We start from the raw sequence: 16,143 nt of genomic DNA on the forward strand, positions 1-16,143 counted from the left end.
TATAATGATATTAGCGCTTTAGCGGTATTAATAAGAGAACTTAGACAAAGCTAACATGATTTTGCCAGCCTCGCGGAGGGAATATAAACTAACAAAATAAAAATTTCATCTATGATGACGTTTCAGTGGTTTCTTAAAATATTTAAGTTGATATTAACATGAAAAATATATTTATATTCTTTATAATAATCAATTATTATAAACATTTATTATTACAAAACAAAAATTATCAGACTGACGCATATAAATTGTCCGTTTTTAAGTGAATATAGAAAACTGTATATCCTTTTTCAAAAGTCAAATATTTAATTAATGCAATCTTACAAAAATTATTAGGTTGGTGCATATGAAATATCGGTTTTTTAAAGCGCATATCCTTTTACAAAAACTGTTTATTTAGTCACTGCAATTTTAAAAAATTATTGGGTTGGTGCATATGAAATGTTAGAATTTGAAGTGTATATTTAAAATTGCATATCCTTTTACAAAAGCTGTGTATTTAATCGTTTCAATCTTACAAAAATTATTAGGTTGGTGAATATAAAACATCAGAATTTTATGCGTATATTTAAAACTGCATATGCTTTTTCAAAAGCTGTTTATTTAATGAATGCTGTCTTGCAAAAATTATTAGGTTGGCCTATACGAAATGTCGGACTTTTAAATAAATATAGAAAATTGCATTTTCTTTTTCAAAAGCTGTTTCTGGAATTAAAATAAGGTCCATTTGCTTCAATACACTTTTTCCAACGCGATTTTAATGCATAAATGCCTGTCCTACAGAAATTCTAATTTTTAGAATCAATAAACTTTGAAATGAAATTTTTCAAACAGTATTTAGTCTGTAAAAACTATCCTAAATGATTCAAATAATGGAAGTCATATTTTAATTCATTTAATTTTCGTAATTGTTATCAGAGTTTATTAATCCTAAAGACCGAAATTTATTTGAGGCAGCTATTTATGCATTGAAATCGCGTTGGAAATATTGTATTCAAGCAAATTGAGCACCTCAAAATCACCACTCCAGTGGAAACGGTGATGTCAAGGTTATGTCATATAAATATAATTATTATTTGTGAAGTTTTAGTTGCTTATTTATCTGTTGTTCATATAGGATTATTAATTAGAAGAAAATTAGCTTTTTACAAAATAAGAATTCGTGGGGGTTATTTACTATAATTTCTCATGGATTATGATCTATTGGAATATTTTATTTACTGAATTTAAATTATTAGGAAAGTGGTAGACGTATATTCTTAATTATTAAAGATAGAATTAAATACTGTTGAAGACACAAAGGGAGAAATTAGGTGGGCTGCTTCTTTGGCAATGATCTTTATTCGACTGACTCTTTCTCGTCGAAAAAGGGGCCTCCTCCCCTCGACGAACCATCTCATCTCCCAAACAGAGACCTCTTATCTCCGAGTCATAAACAGTACGCCGCCTGACCGGCGACCATCTCAGAGATCGCTTACAATATACATATGTATACCTGAAATAAGATTAATATGATTTTTATTATCTTCATCAAATACAGCAGCACCTATTTTAATCAATTTAATTGGTGAAATTTTAATGTTTATGAGGTTATTGAATTAATCTTTATTAGTTTTATTGATCCAACAAACATCACAATGAATGAACAACTCCGAGGTTACGTTTTTATCTTCCTGGAAAATAAGCGAAACGCGTAATATATTGTTTACTTTATATACAGTCCCTCTCGAGTTTTGTCAAACGGTAAATTAGGGTTTTATATACCACGATCCAAATTTAACATATTGCGCTATCAGCAATATCTTTAAAAAGTCAATTTCGAAATATTAAAATTAAAAAAGTATCTCTAATTAACTATTGGGCTGTTGGGAAAGTCATTTCATTTTTTTTTGTGGAAATGAAACACAATAAGTCACTAAACAAAAACTATTGCAGAAGAAGAATCAAACAAAATTTTTAACAAACAAGCCTTACTATATCAGTTGTCCAAATATATAATGATTATGCGGTTTAAGTGTGAAGTTGGCTGTGAAAAAATATAATTAGGTCCTTTGTTGAGAAAGAGCGAAATTACTTTCCGAACAACCCAATATAATACAATCATAATATAATTTTCAGGAATTCCATATTCTTCATAGCAAGAAGCTTACCATAGGCGTAGGAATAGCACATATGGGCGTAGAAGTAACGCAAGGACAATGCAGGCAAGCCTCTAATAGAGATTATTTTACGGAGAATTTGCAGTGCGTAGTTTCAGCGAGAATACACGCATCGAATCCTTTTGATTTCGCATAGTTTGTACAGTCCGCTTGTATAGTCGCGTTCGAACAATCGCACAGCCAAGACATGTGCTTTGTAGCGACCCTCGAGTGCAAACACAGAAGCGAACCGTCGAGAGTCAAAAGAGAGAGAGAGAGAGAGAGAGAGAGAGAGAGGGAAAGGGAGAGAGAGCGAGTGTGTGAGAGAGAGAGGGAGAGAGTGAGAAGTCGAATTACAAGTAGGTGTAAGTGCTCACGCGCCGCATTGCATGCACGCCTTTCGTCGATATTCACCAGCATCAGTAATTAACACTGTGATTACAACCTCGCCTTCCATACCTCCCAATTAGTACACGGCGGAACACCCATCATGCCAACAAGAGCCATACATACGTACACGAGTGACACACGGAGGACAATTACAGCCGCCATACTACTTTCGACAATCGAAACGAAACAGGACGGTTAATTCAAGTAGACACTTCGTTACTACAAAATCAAGAAGAGCGCCGACAGGTAGATAACACTTCCTCTCATCAAAAATTACATGGCAAGGTGTACAGACCGCTGTAAAAGTAGAAAACGTAGAGGCAGGAAACGAAGATATACACGCTCGGTAAAGGAAAGTTTACACCAATTACAAATAACAATGCTAGTGTTGCGACGCGTTATATGCTCGCACCGTCACCGTCTTTCCGTTTGGTTTTAGGCTACGGTCAATTTGGTTGATGCCATTTTTGAGAGTCGGTTTTTTAGTATTTCTTAAGCGACTTTATTAGTTTACGACACACTGGTACGACTAAAGGGTAACGGATGACATACTTGGGAAGGACCAATGTGGCTGTACCGTTCTCAATGGCACTCGACGTGACCTAAACCCGCACAGGGCACCAAGGGGGTTCGGCAATTTTTTTCCCGCAATTTCCATGGGATACAGTCGGCATCATTGTCAGCGACGTCACAAGTTTTTGGCATTAGGCTGCCAGACCACCCTCCATCGGACCATTTGATAAGTTATCTAATTGGTCGGTCCAGTGCCCCTCTATTTTGTAAAATCCTGGTGGAGGGGATTTTTACCTCCACGTTTTAGCGGAGCAATGAAGCTCAGAGCAGAATATCGTCAACCATCAACCACACAACGTTATATTGTACATAGCTGCTCTTTTAAAATATAAATATTTCGTGATCATCAATTTCTAACACCTTCTACAACTCTAACGCCTTCGCTGAATATTGGGTTCAGTTGAAGACGTACAGAGATTCGTAAATATCTACTACCTTCGGAACTGTATGTACCCCTGCAGATAGTTTTCTACTGGATCAAAATAGATTTTTATTGTCGAGCAAACATCGGCCGACACATGAAACCAAAAAAATGTTAAAATAATTTAGCTCTTTTGGTCAAACGATACCAAAATATTTGTTTTAGTGCATATGAAATGACGGATTTTTAAGTATAATATAAAGCCGTATATCTTTTGTTAGCAGGAACTTGATTACAATGGAACGTAGCAACACCATGTATTTGCTGAATATAGTTTAATAATTAATTAATGGCTGTATAACGAACACGCAGTCCCATGTGATTCGCGTGCATGCCGAATGCGAGTGCATGCTGCCGGGGCAATAAAATAAGAGACAGCGAGACGAGGTACGCGCGCGTTTCTTGAAGGATAAGGACTGGAATAAATAAGTATAAACTGAATCAACTATCACTAGTTCATTACAAATCATGTAGTGGGAAATTATCATGGAGTGGGAAATTTTTTTATTGACGATACAATGAACGCAAGCGTCTACATCGACGTGTTGCGAAATAACTTGTTAACGAGTGCAACAAAAATGGGCATAAACGAATCGTTTCAATTCCAACAAGATAACGACCCGAAGCACACGTCAAGGAAAACAAGGGAGTGGTTATTGTACAATGTAACAAAACAACTCCCTACACTGCCTCAATCGCGGATATTAACCCGATAGAAAATCTTTGGCATATTTTAGATTTCAAAGTTCGAAAAAGTAAAATTAAAAATAAAAATGATCTAAAAGCGACGCTTTTATAATAGAAGAGTGGTCTAACATTTCATCGGAAATTACGCAAAAACTGGTCGAATCGTTACCTAATCGATTACAGGCCGTACTTAAGTCTAAAGGCATGCACACCAAACATTAAATAAGTTTAATTGTACATTTCTACAGTTTCGCAACACTTGCTCTTATAGCAAAATCGTATGTATGTGTGTCAACACTTTTTTGACTCTGGATTTTTCGTTTTCTAGACTTTATTTCCTTATAACAAATAACTGAAACTTCTCAGTAAACATACTATTTATGTGCGTCAAAAGACACTAATAAACATAGTTAATGTTAATATGACACATAGTTTTCAAAGAAAACTGGCTGTGCCAATACTTTTTTGATCTACTGTACATCTCGGAAACTTTTCGACTCAGGGTCGTTTACCGCTTGCCTGGGTTATTTTCCTTTTTTCAGGGTGACTTTTCCCTGTGAATTATTCCTAAAATTCACCGAGAGTGAAGGTCTTTAGAGAACGTTGTTTACAGCAGCGATCGGTTTATTATTTAACTGTCTAGGGAACCTAGCATCTAACAGCGCGCATCTGAAAACACCCGACTGTCAAGACGTGCATCGTCCGTCGGTAACACTTATTCAAAAGCTGTTTACTTCATTAAAATATGCTTCGTTTGCTTCAATACGCTTTTACCAACGAGATTTTAATGCATAAATGCCTGTCTTAAAGATATTCTGATCTTTAGAATCAATAAATTATGACTTTTCCAGACTGTCTTCATTTTCATAAAGTTTAGCCCATGAAAACGGTTCTAAATGTTTAAAAAAGTCCAGCTTATTTCGCTCGGTTAGTTCTCGCGGCACCCACTTATCCATTTTGTTCACTTTGCCAATTTCAGAAAGGTATCGCAATATTGTTGTATGGTTAACTTCCATTACGATAGCAAGTTCTCTTGTAAATACAGTTAGATTCGTTTCAATCGATACTTTCGGAGCATTGTTTTTCACAGACGCTTTGGGTCTTCCACGCAGTTCATTTCCTAAGGAAAAATCAAGAGACCGAAATTCGTTAAACCAACGCTGCACTTTTCAAATGGTTAAACAGTATTCTCCACAAACGCCTGGCTTATACCGCGTGTAGCTTTTGCAGCATTATTACCAACTTTATACTCGTATAAAGAAATTACTCGAACATCGGTTGCAATCGTATCCTTACAAAATTCAAAATAAATGATAACATGGAACATTTTTGACAAAATCGTCCGAAGTTAAACGCGACTTTGACAATAGACGATACGACTATAAACAAGGTTGTGCAAACACAAAAGTTAATAAACCCGTTAATAGTCCCGTTAATAAAAACGGGAAGACAAATGTTTGCGTACCAAGGAAATCTGACATTTTGTATTCTTGAGGGGTTGTGTGGAATAAAACACTCTCGTGTAGTATAAAACCAGAGTAAATAATTATATATTTAGAAGTTAATATAATGGTACGGTGGAAGGACAGGCGCACGATGTGAATGCTACGGACTATACAGAAGAACTTGTGAGCTAGGCGACAGTACGCAGTTCTGTGCCTAGCGTACTTGAAGGTTTACCTGAACCCTCATAAAAGTTCGGTACCTGGGATGTAGAGGTTTTCCTAAAAATACAGACATACTTCGTTCTGCTTAACATGTATGAACCAACCTAATATAAACAAATGCAATGGCTTTGCAGAATTCAATAAACTTAATTCCAATAAGATAGTAATTGAAAAGGTTCTATAAGTCTTGTACGGTGTTACCTAAAATATCGTAGAGGGGTTAAGATTTTTCTTCATTACACATACATATTAAAAAATCTCATACTAACTAGAGTCTTCTGTTTTCTTTCTTAAAAGTGAAAATAAAAAATATATTTTAAGAAAAATTAATCCTTTGCACTCGAAGGTATTTTATTTGTAAGTTTAAAATAATTTCTCCAGCTTGTAGTATTTCCATTCTATAGAGTAGTATAGTAACCTAGAAATATTATAGTAATAAAAACAATATAATGACAGAGCAGGCAATAAATAATAAATAATACATATAATAGTTCAATTATTTGAAAACTCCTTATTTCCTTATTCACTTTGAATAATCAAAGTTTCTTTACTAAAAAAAACAATACAAGTACGTTCTTTTATATATTAACTCGTCGACATTAAAGCCGCCAAAAATCTCTTTACTCTATTAGAGGTTGCATTGCGTTCCAAGCGGCACAAAAGTCCGCTCTCCTGATAGCTCTTTCATTTTCCTCTTTCATACTTCTTTCATATCGCAGCCATTCGACGGATAAGTCAATTCGTTGGAGACTTCTAAACTATTGGTAAATAAAGAGCATCGAGCAGTCGAGGGAGGCGCGTCGATCGTGCGCGCACGCACACAGTCACAGAAAACGTATACAAGAAATGCGTTTTAGTAAGCGTGCTCACCGTCGATTAATTTTAAATCGCTCGGAATCGAACGTGCGACTAATCTCGACACGTTTCTTCCATTATCTCGGCCTGGATGCGATATCGCTAATCACGATCTATCTCGGAACACGCGGACGACAGAGACGGAGATATTTCGTCTCGTCGGACTCGAGAGTTCTTTGCCTCTATACCGGAATAAACGTAATGGATAGCCGGTGAATTTTTAAAGTTGACGAAACAAGGCGGTTTCGAAAGCGGCTATAATGATCGATAACGCCCGTTTATCGGTGACAAAATTGACCCGATCGCCTATCGGTGGCTCTACGGTCCCTGCTCCAATAATTTGACAGACCGGAGCCAGTTCGGTGTCAATTCACGTCGACATGTCTAAGAAAGTGCTGTTCCTGGTCTGCATCCTCCTCGAGGACGGTAAGTTGGACATACACGAGAACGTCGACGGGATCCAATTCCGCGAGCAACTTCATGCAAATATTCTTAACTTCCCGCCGCAGTTCTTGCATCCGCAAATACCAGGCATGTGAACATCGAGGATTATCCGTACCACGTAAGTCGACAAGATCCATCTCCCGTATCTGTTAATATCATGTACATTTGTGCACGAAAGTATTGGAACGCTTACATCTCCAACATTTAACTGAAGCAATTGAAATCATATTACACACGTAACAAGAGACGTATCTTAAGATTACATAAGTGAAATTAGAAAATAATTCAACAATATATACCGTTTTTACAGTACATTTATCGTTAACATGTACTAGAAGTGGCTGACAAAAGTATTTAAACGGAACATTTAATGGTTATTTAAATTGAACGATTAAAGATTTTAATAGCAAGTTGATCTCCCGTTTGCTTTTATAAAAACCTAAGTCTGTTTTCCATTCAGTTGACTAACTGAGAAGTAACATTTGCATCTATTGATTGCCATATTTAAATAATATTTTGTTTTAACGTTTTCTTAATCGTTTTTCGACTTTATTCCATAAGTGCTCAATGGGGTTTAAATTGGAATTTTGCGGTGGATGTGACAACACGTGTGGAACATTATACAATATCCATACTTTGACTATTTTAACGACATGCTTCGGATCATTGTCCGACTGAAATCAATAAGTCTTTGGTAAATTCAATTTTGACACACTGTTATTTAAATTTTCCTGCAAAATCTTTTTAGTACTTCGTTTTGTTCATTATACCGTCGATAAATACAAGGTTTCCCACTCCAGTAGGTGCCATGCAGTCTCAAAACAATACCAATTTATGTATTTTATGTTAACATTATGTTTTATATCTATTATGTTTATAGTCGGTCATATATTTCGCGGTTCTAATTCTGTAGTTTGTTTCCTCTAGACACTGTTGTGTTCATCGCTACCAAAAACGTTAAGTTTACTCTCATCAAAGAGTAATACTTTGTCCCAGAACGAATTATTTTTATAAATAAATTTTTCGGCGAATTTTAAACGTATGATTTTATTCTTCTCCTTTTCCGAACTGCGCAATCACCATTCATGGCAATTACGATCCAGAAGCGAGAGGATGTTATTTGATTTTTCGTATAATTGTCATTTCTTCTCTTTCAATTATTGTAGCATTTTGGACACCCACAACGTGACTTATTAAGAATGTTACCTTGCGTATTCAATTTCTACTCAATATAATAAATAGTGAATTTGCTTCTAATTACAAGTTGTGCGATTTCGCGATTTCTCTGTGTGGAACATTATACTGTACAATATCCAAAGTATGACTATTTTAGCGGTATGCTTCGCAACACTGTCCGACTGAAACGATTATTATATTAATTTTGAATTCCAATTTTCCCGATTTTCCTTTTTTAATTTCTCCATAAATTATGTCAATTTCTTTCCAAATTTATTAATCATTTCGTACAATTTCACAGTTTATCGTAATCGAAAAAACATTGTTATTGCTGTCACTTTAATGATTCTGTAAAAATAGCCATCTTTCCACTCGATACGTCATTAATTTTATATTAATAATATATGCTGAAACAATTTTACTTAAAAATCATAAGAGGCAGGGTTTTCATTCATTTGGGCCGAAGCAATTGTTGCTAACGTTACTTTAATACTAAATTCCCTCTCATAGTATAAGAATAAAAGCAAACACGCGAAGCAACTCTTGAAAAAATTTTTCCTTCTCCGACTTGGACACTTTTTAATACAGTAAAACATCGTATAACAGGGCGCAGGGCGCAGAAATTGCGGCGGTGTTGATGTTACAAGAAAAAAGGGGATGTAGAACACGGTATTTACGAGTGATATTTACATTTTCACAATGTAGCAGGAGCGGATGCGACTGAAAGCGAACATTAGTGCATGCACGGTAATGAAACAGACAAAAGAGAGTAAACGTAAAAACGTAATTATATACTTTCTTTACTGTAAGTAGAATCAATCATGATGAACATTTTTAGTTTGAGCATTTTCTTTTTTTATAATAAACAAGCTTTGTTACTGTTTCATTTATTATATTTCCTGCATATATTTATTAATTAATGTTTATATAATTAATAGATCTACGGATATAATGTATTATTGTATAATAATATGTATGTAATATACAATAATATATTAATATATCATAATATATATTAATAATATAATATCATAATCCCTTAGTGTACTTTAACCAGTCTGATTCGTGATGGAAATTACTAGTATTAATTTAATAATTATGGATGTAATTCCATCTTTTAAAATTGAACTAAAATTGTCATTAATATTTCAGCAATATTCAAGTAAATGGCACTGAATAAACATTAGTTTCCTGTGTCTTCTAAAAAGCTATTGAAAAATTTCTAATCGCAGTAGCTGTAAAGAAAATAATACGTCAAGGGTTTATAACATATAATAATTTAATATATTAATATTATATGTAATAACATATAATTAATAATTTCATATCACACAGCCTTCAATTTTTCAAATAAGACATAAATTCATATTTGTATGAGTCACTTCTTACTGTGTAATAATCAGAAACTTGGAAATTACATATTTCATAAATGAGTCACTTGATAACTGTAAATGAGTTTTCAATGTATTTATTTAACGTTTCGCCAAGCTTATCGATTATCGAAATGCACAGTATCATTTCATTCCACAATCGACGCGAATTTTATGGTGGCCGTATTTTTGGAGATCAAACATATCTAAATTCTCATATTGTCCATTAATGAGTCACATCTTATCTGAGTATTTAACATTTCTCCGAACTTATCGGTTATCAAAATGAACAATATTATTTACTAATTCCACAATTAAGGAGAATTTTACTGTCATATCTTTCCATATCAAATATTTACGTGTTTTTATACATTTTGTCAATGAATCATCCTTTTCCTATGTATCTAATATTATTATAATGCACAATATGTCGCTACAGTGATGTGTAGTAACAATATTGTTAGTGATGTTTTAATGGCTTCGATGGAATTTAATGGCTAGATAGGAACGTATAATTATTCTACTTTAAACTTCCGTTGTGCCTGAACTTCTACATTTAACTATGCTTCTCTTAACTTCTTAGGCACGTCACGACATTATAGAGGCTTTCGCGGATGTTTCGGGCTTTATTCAATTGTATTATTAGTCATTAAAGTAAAACTGTATACGTACAATACACTAAGAAAAAATATATATATACCACATATTATGAAAAGTGGTAATGTAGATATAAAAAACTTTTTTTGTGCAAAATTCAGCCATGCCTAAGAGGTTAAATAATAATGAGATAACAGAATTTTCCTTAAAAGAACACAGCGACATTCGCATTATATTCTGGAGATTTTTCACAGGTTGTTCTAAATGTTTGTATTATTTCTTAAGTGTCTTTACGGCGATCACAGCAATATTTATTATTTGATTTGTACGATAAATAATTCTTCTCAGTCTTTTTCAACACTTAATGATAAACAACTAGTAGAACTTAAACTTCATGGAATGCAAAATACAATAGAATTTCTGAAAATAATAATACACTCGCTACTTGTAAGATAGTTGTTAAACGTTTCGATTACATATTTGACATTTGTGATTGAAAGTTAAAGGTATAGTTAAAAGTAGAGGAGGTAATTCGAGGAGTCTCGGAGAGTAGACGTGTGCTGAGTAGGCGGTTGGAAAACCAAGAGTATAAGGTGAACGGAGACAGGAAGAAAAGATAATTGTGGGTGGTAAAAAAGCCACAAGGGAGATAGTGTAGACTGAAAAAATAAATGAAGTGGGAAAGAAGAGTTTAAGAGGGATTAGTGGAAATATAGAAAGAAAAGCTTTGGTGAGGTTAAGAGTGAAAAAATGGAGGGAGCTACAGGGGGAAATGTGTACGAAGAGATGGACAACGAGTTGAGCGACACCTATTCTATGGTGGAGGAAGTCGAAGAACTAGAGGAGGGACAGTCGACCCAATCGAGGGGTCCGGCTACGCCTCGAACGATGAAAAATAGAAGAGGCCGACCGCTGGACTCGAAGAATCTAGGGATGAAAAAGGAGGCGAACACGAGTTACATCAAGGAGGCGTTCGCGTGGAAAGGGAGGGCGCTAAGTGTAGGCACCTGAGGGGCAGAAGGCGGAAAAAACAGTCAAGAGACGGGAAAAGGCGAAATGAAGGACATGAAGAAGTTGATTTTGGAACTGGGTGAGAAATTGGCAACAAGCATGGCGGAGATGAAGAGGGGCATAGAGAGAAAGCGAATCAATCAAGGAAATATTGGGGAGCGAAATGAGCAATATGAGAAAAGTATTCAGGAGAAAAGATGAAGAATGGAGAATTGAAAAGAAAAAGATAGAGACAAGACTTGAAAAACTGGAGAAAAAGATGGAAGAGCAAGAGGGTAAGAAAATTTAGGTGGAAAAATTACAACATGAAAAGTGGAAAAGGAGGGGGAGGGGTAGGAAGAGAACAAAAATGGCTTTGGGAAACACAGAAAGAGGAAAGGATACTAAAGAAAGTCGAGGTAGAAGTAGGGAGATTGACGGAAGACAAATAGAAGAAGGAAGCACAGAAATTGAACTTTTTGGATAGAAAGCTGGAGTGGGCGGAAGGGAAAAATAGAAGGAACAATATAGTAATAAGAGAAAGTAACCTGGAGGGGAGGGATCTCAAAAAGGAGGTGTTACGACGTAACAACAGCGAAACACCATGCCGTTAGAAACAATTTGTATATCAGATAAAAAGGTATACCTGGTCAACCACGCGGTACGCCGACGCTCACGTTAGCCTCGGAAAAAACCCAAGACTTGGGCCCAACCATGCGACCCTTCGTCGGCTGCACGTAGATAAAGTTGCAGAAAAATGCTAAGCGCTGATTGGTGCGCTCTTGGGCCACCAAATTACTATAAAAGGTGCGACAAAAATAAAAAACAGGCACTCGAATAACAACTGTACAAAGAATAACCGCTGTCTCTCGGAGAATTCTTACCTCGCTTGTCTAACGTTTATATTAAAGCAATTTCAACTTGACTGATTTCCTTAAACATTCACTTGTGATTAATTTCCCAACGCGAAGTCGAGCGATAACCAGAAAGTATCTTTCAATTAAGTTGCCTTAGAGCAACTCAAATTTTGCTCGCGCCAAAACAGGAGGTGAAAACTTTTCTAAGGGAGAAATTGGGGACTGAGGTGGAGAATATCCAGAAAGTATATAAACTGGGAAGAAACAATAACGATTGAGGAATTTTAGTGAAAGTAGGTGATCAAGAAGCGAAACGAAGAATTATGAAAAGGAGGAACAGGTTGAAAGGCACGAAAATCTTTCTGGATGACAACCTGATGATAAAAGAACGGCAAGTTCAGAAGCTAATAAGGGAAAGAACAAAGAAAGAACGAGAAAAGGGAAATGACGTGAGAGCAGGTTACATGAAAATAGTTATAAACGGGGAACTACTAAGATGGAACGAGAAAACGGAAAATTGAGAGTTAGGAAATTTTTAAAAGAGCGAAGAGGGAGAAGGGGGAGAGGAAAATAATCATTTCGAATATCGCAGGGATGAGAGCGGACGAAGGAATATTGGAGTATGCGGAAAACTGCGACATCATTATTCTATTAGAGACCTGGTTGGAGAGACAGAAAGCAAAGAAGTGCGTTGAGAAGTGGAACGGCGAACATGATTGGCATGTGAAACCGGCAGTGAAGGAGAAAAGGAAAGGAAGAGCGAGTGGAGGCCAATTGATAAGAATTTGAAAGAATCGCGCGATTAGAGACGGAAGAAAGGGAAGAAGGACGTTGAGAAAGAATAAAGGAGTCAGTGGATGCAATAAGTTACAATAGTTTCAAGTTGTACAGTATTGTTATAGATCCTTAATCTAAAATGCAAGGAGTGTGTTAAGACGCGATATGCGATTGCACTACCGTCCCGTCTTTGCATTTGGGTTTAGGCTACGGTCACTTTGGTTATTTTCATGTTTTAGAATAGATTTTTAATGTTTATTTAATGACTTAATTACTTTACGGCACTGGTACGGCTGAATAGTACCAGATGACATACCTGGAAAGGTTAGCATGGCCGTACCGTCCTCCGGGCAATCGACGTGACCTAAACCCGTATCGGGCACAAAGGGGGCTCGGCAATTTTATTTCTTACAATTTTTAAAGGATACAGTAGACGTCATTGTCCACGACGTCACGACTTTTTGGCGTTAGGCTGCCGAACAAATCCCCATCGGACCATTTGATAAGTTTGTGTAATTGGTCGGTCCAGTGCCCCTCTATTTTTGTAAATTCCTTGTGGAGGGGTTTTTCACCTGCACGTTTTAGCGGAGAGACAAAACTAAAACCCGAATTCTTTCAACCGTCGATCATTCAACAAGTTGTTGTACATAGTTTCTGTCTTATTAAAATATAAGTATTATTTTTGGTGATCAACTGTCTCACATCCTATCTACAGTTTTTTTAATTACTTTCGCTGAATATTGGGTTCAGTCGAAGACGTACATTGGTTGCGCAAATATTACCTGCGAACCTATACGCACCCTTAACAGAATGTATTTAAATAAGTAAATAAAGAATAGTTAAAAGTATAGTGAAAAGTATTTGTTGAGTTTGAAGAATACGCGAATATATAAATATTTAAATCGCACAACCATAAAAGCCGAAAAAAGCTGACTAAAATCATTCCGTGTAGCCTGTATGTCATAATAAATAAATAATGATACAGAAAAACGAAAGAAAAATACATATTAAGGAAAATAGTAATTTAGTTATGAAAAACTTCATACGCGCAAAATTCAACCGTGCCTAAGAGCTTAAAGAAGTTATGGAGCTTTAAAGATTGTCAACACACTTTTTAACGCGACTGTATGTATACGGTTGCGATCATGTTTCTGTATTTCAACGTTCAAAAATAAGAATGAAAATTCATGTTGGATACGAGATGGGCTAATACTTTACGACGGACACATAAACGTAACTTTTCACGACCCCATCAAACTAACCACACCATTCCATACCGCCACCATGAGCACCAAGTAGGTATCTCACCTCACGTGTAGCCACAGAAATTTTCAATCTTCCCAGACCAGGAACTCATCAAGCGAGATTCGGTACACGACATAATTGAAAAATTGCCGACTTTTCATCCTCTGCAATTTTCTGTAAAATATTTTAGAACATTCTACCGTTCCTTGATTTAACCACTTTAACCGAGATAATAACCGTTGTTCACATAATCTTGACATAACTGTGATATAATTTTAACATAATTTTGATATATAATCTAGACATGACTGTGACATAATCTTGACATAACAAATACATAACTTTCACATAAACTTGACATGACTAATACATAACTTTCCCATGAAATTGACATAACTAATACATAACTTTCACATAAACTTGACATAACTATTACATAACTTTGACAGAATCTTGAAATAGGTATCTCGTTGTTACAACGACATAAGCTCGTTACAGTGTATCACTTGTTAAAGTTGAGAATTTTCATTTTTACTTAAAGTTAGTGCATTATTTATTCAGTTTTAATTTTCGAGGTTTATTTAAAGCTAGTAAGTTATTGACAAGGTCTTGGTAACGAGATCGCGTTGGCACAGTAAGAATGAAAGAAGCTGTAAACGAGATTGTAAAAGCTGGAGTTTCGATAAGTTAAATAATTCATTTAACTGTTTTTGATTGTTATATCATTAGTTTTTAAAATATTGTTATTTGGAAAATTTTGTTAATTATTTTCAGTTTTATGTGATAGAAAGAATTATTCCTCATGAAATCTATTAAAGATAAAACTACTTACGATGAAAAAAACGCTGCACTTGTAATATTAATACCAAGATTACTTGACTTCGTTACACTGCCGCATTAATGAATACACTAGTCACGTTCAATGCAACCAGTTTATGAATGGGACAAAATGCATTTCTTGATGAAATTAAAAACAAAGCAAGTGAACGTAAGAGAGGCTAATTTCCTGCATGTATTCCTATAGTCAATAGAATATTATACACTTGTATGTGAAATGACTGACCTTTTGAATGTTTTAAACTAGAATTGAAAAAGTCGTTTCGTTTTTTTCTTATCTTGTCCTAATCTTCAAATTGAGATAACATTTTTAATGCTAAAAATAGCCTTAAAATGATTTTAAACTTATTGAATATATACATAATTATACTGATTTACAGAAGACCCTGTTCTGCTTTCCATAAAATTATTCTTGGAATTAAATCTTAAATTATTCGAGAAAAAAGTGTAGGGGCAATTAGACTGCGATTGCTATTGTGTTTCTCAATATTGTTAATCTAACAAATTCTTGTTCTACTTGAGAATCGTCATCTGTCCAATATATTTAACCAGTTAGCTGCGTGGACCTATTTTGAAGATAAATTTTGTTATGCATTTTATCGATTACATTGAGGGTAGCTTTTTTATGATATAATCGTGACATAACCTTGAAAGTTGTTCTAGAATTATTCTAAAGTTTGAGAATTTTATGAATATGTTTCACAAGCATTTTGATCTAAATCGTAGGAGAAATATTTTTGTTCTAAGTTGTAAAAGTGCCATTTACTTATGACGTGTATACTAGTAGTTTATAGTATTATTTATTAAAAAAGATTAGTTATTTTAAAAAGTATTAAAGTTTTAATTTAAAGTCGAGGAGGCTGTATCAAAAAATTGCAAATAAATTCTCGACACATCATTGTCGAGTGAAATTTTTCCTTTGCAAAGTTGAACCGAAATGAACGTAGAAAAGAATTATTTAAACTCCGTAGAACTATTGGAATTTACAATAAGTGAAAGTTCTATAAAAGTATTTCAAAATTCTCGGTTTTCCCGCTTATTTTGATATAAATGTTGAACAATGTTGGGGTTATGTTATGATCGTAAATGTCATTTGGTCAACCTACCGTAAACAAATAT

General features: G+C 34.9%; 1 protein-coding gene across 1 annotated transcript in view; it reads left to right on the plus strand.

Moving 5' to 3' along the window:
- Positions 1-7,025: 7,025 nt before the first annotated feature.
- The window catches only part of LOC144470112 (trypsin-1-like), a 32,240-nt gene continuing 23,122 nt past the window's right edge, over positions 7,026-16,143 (plus strand). Inside the window, exons 1-2 of the mRNA XM_078180944.1 lie at positions 7,026-7,157; positions 7,241-7,293. Of these exons, the coding sequence (XP_078037070.1) occupies positions 7,112-7,157; positions 7,241-7,293 (99 nt within the window). The 5' untranslated portion in view covers positions 7,026-7,111. The remainder of the gene's footprint in view (positions 7,158-7,240; positions 7,294-16,143) is intronic.

The sequence above is a fragment of the Augochlora pura genome, chromosome 5, assembly GCF_028453695.1.
Source record: "Augochlora pura isolate Apur16 chromosome 5, APUR_v2.2.1, whole genome shotgun sequence".
Lineage (NCBI taxonomy): Eukaryota > Metazoa > Arthropoda > Insecta > Hymenoptera > Halictidae > Augochlora > Augochlora pura.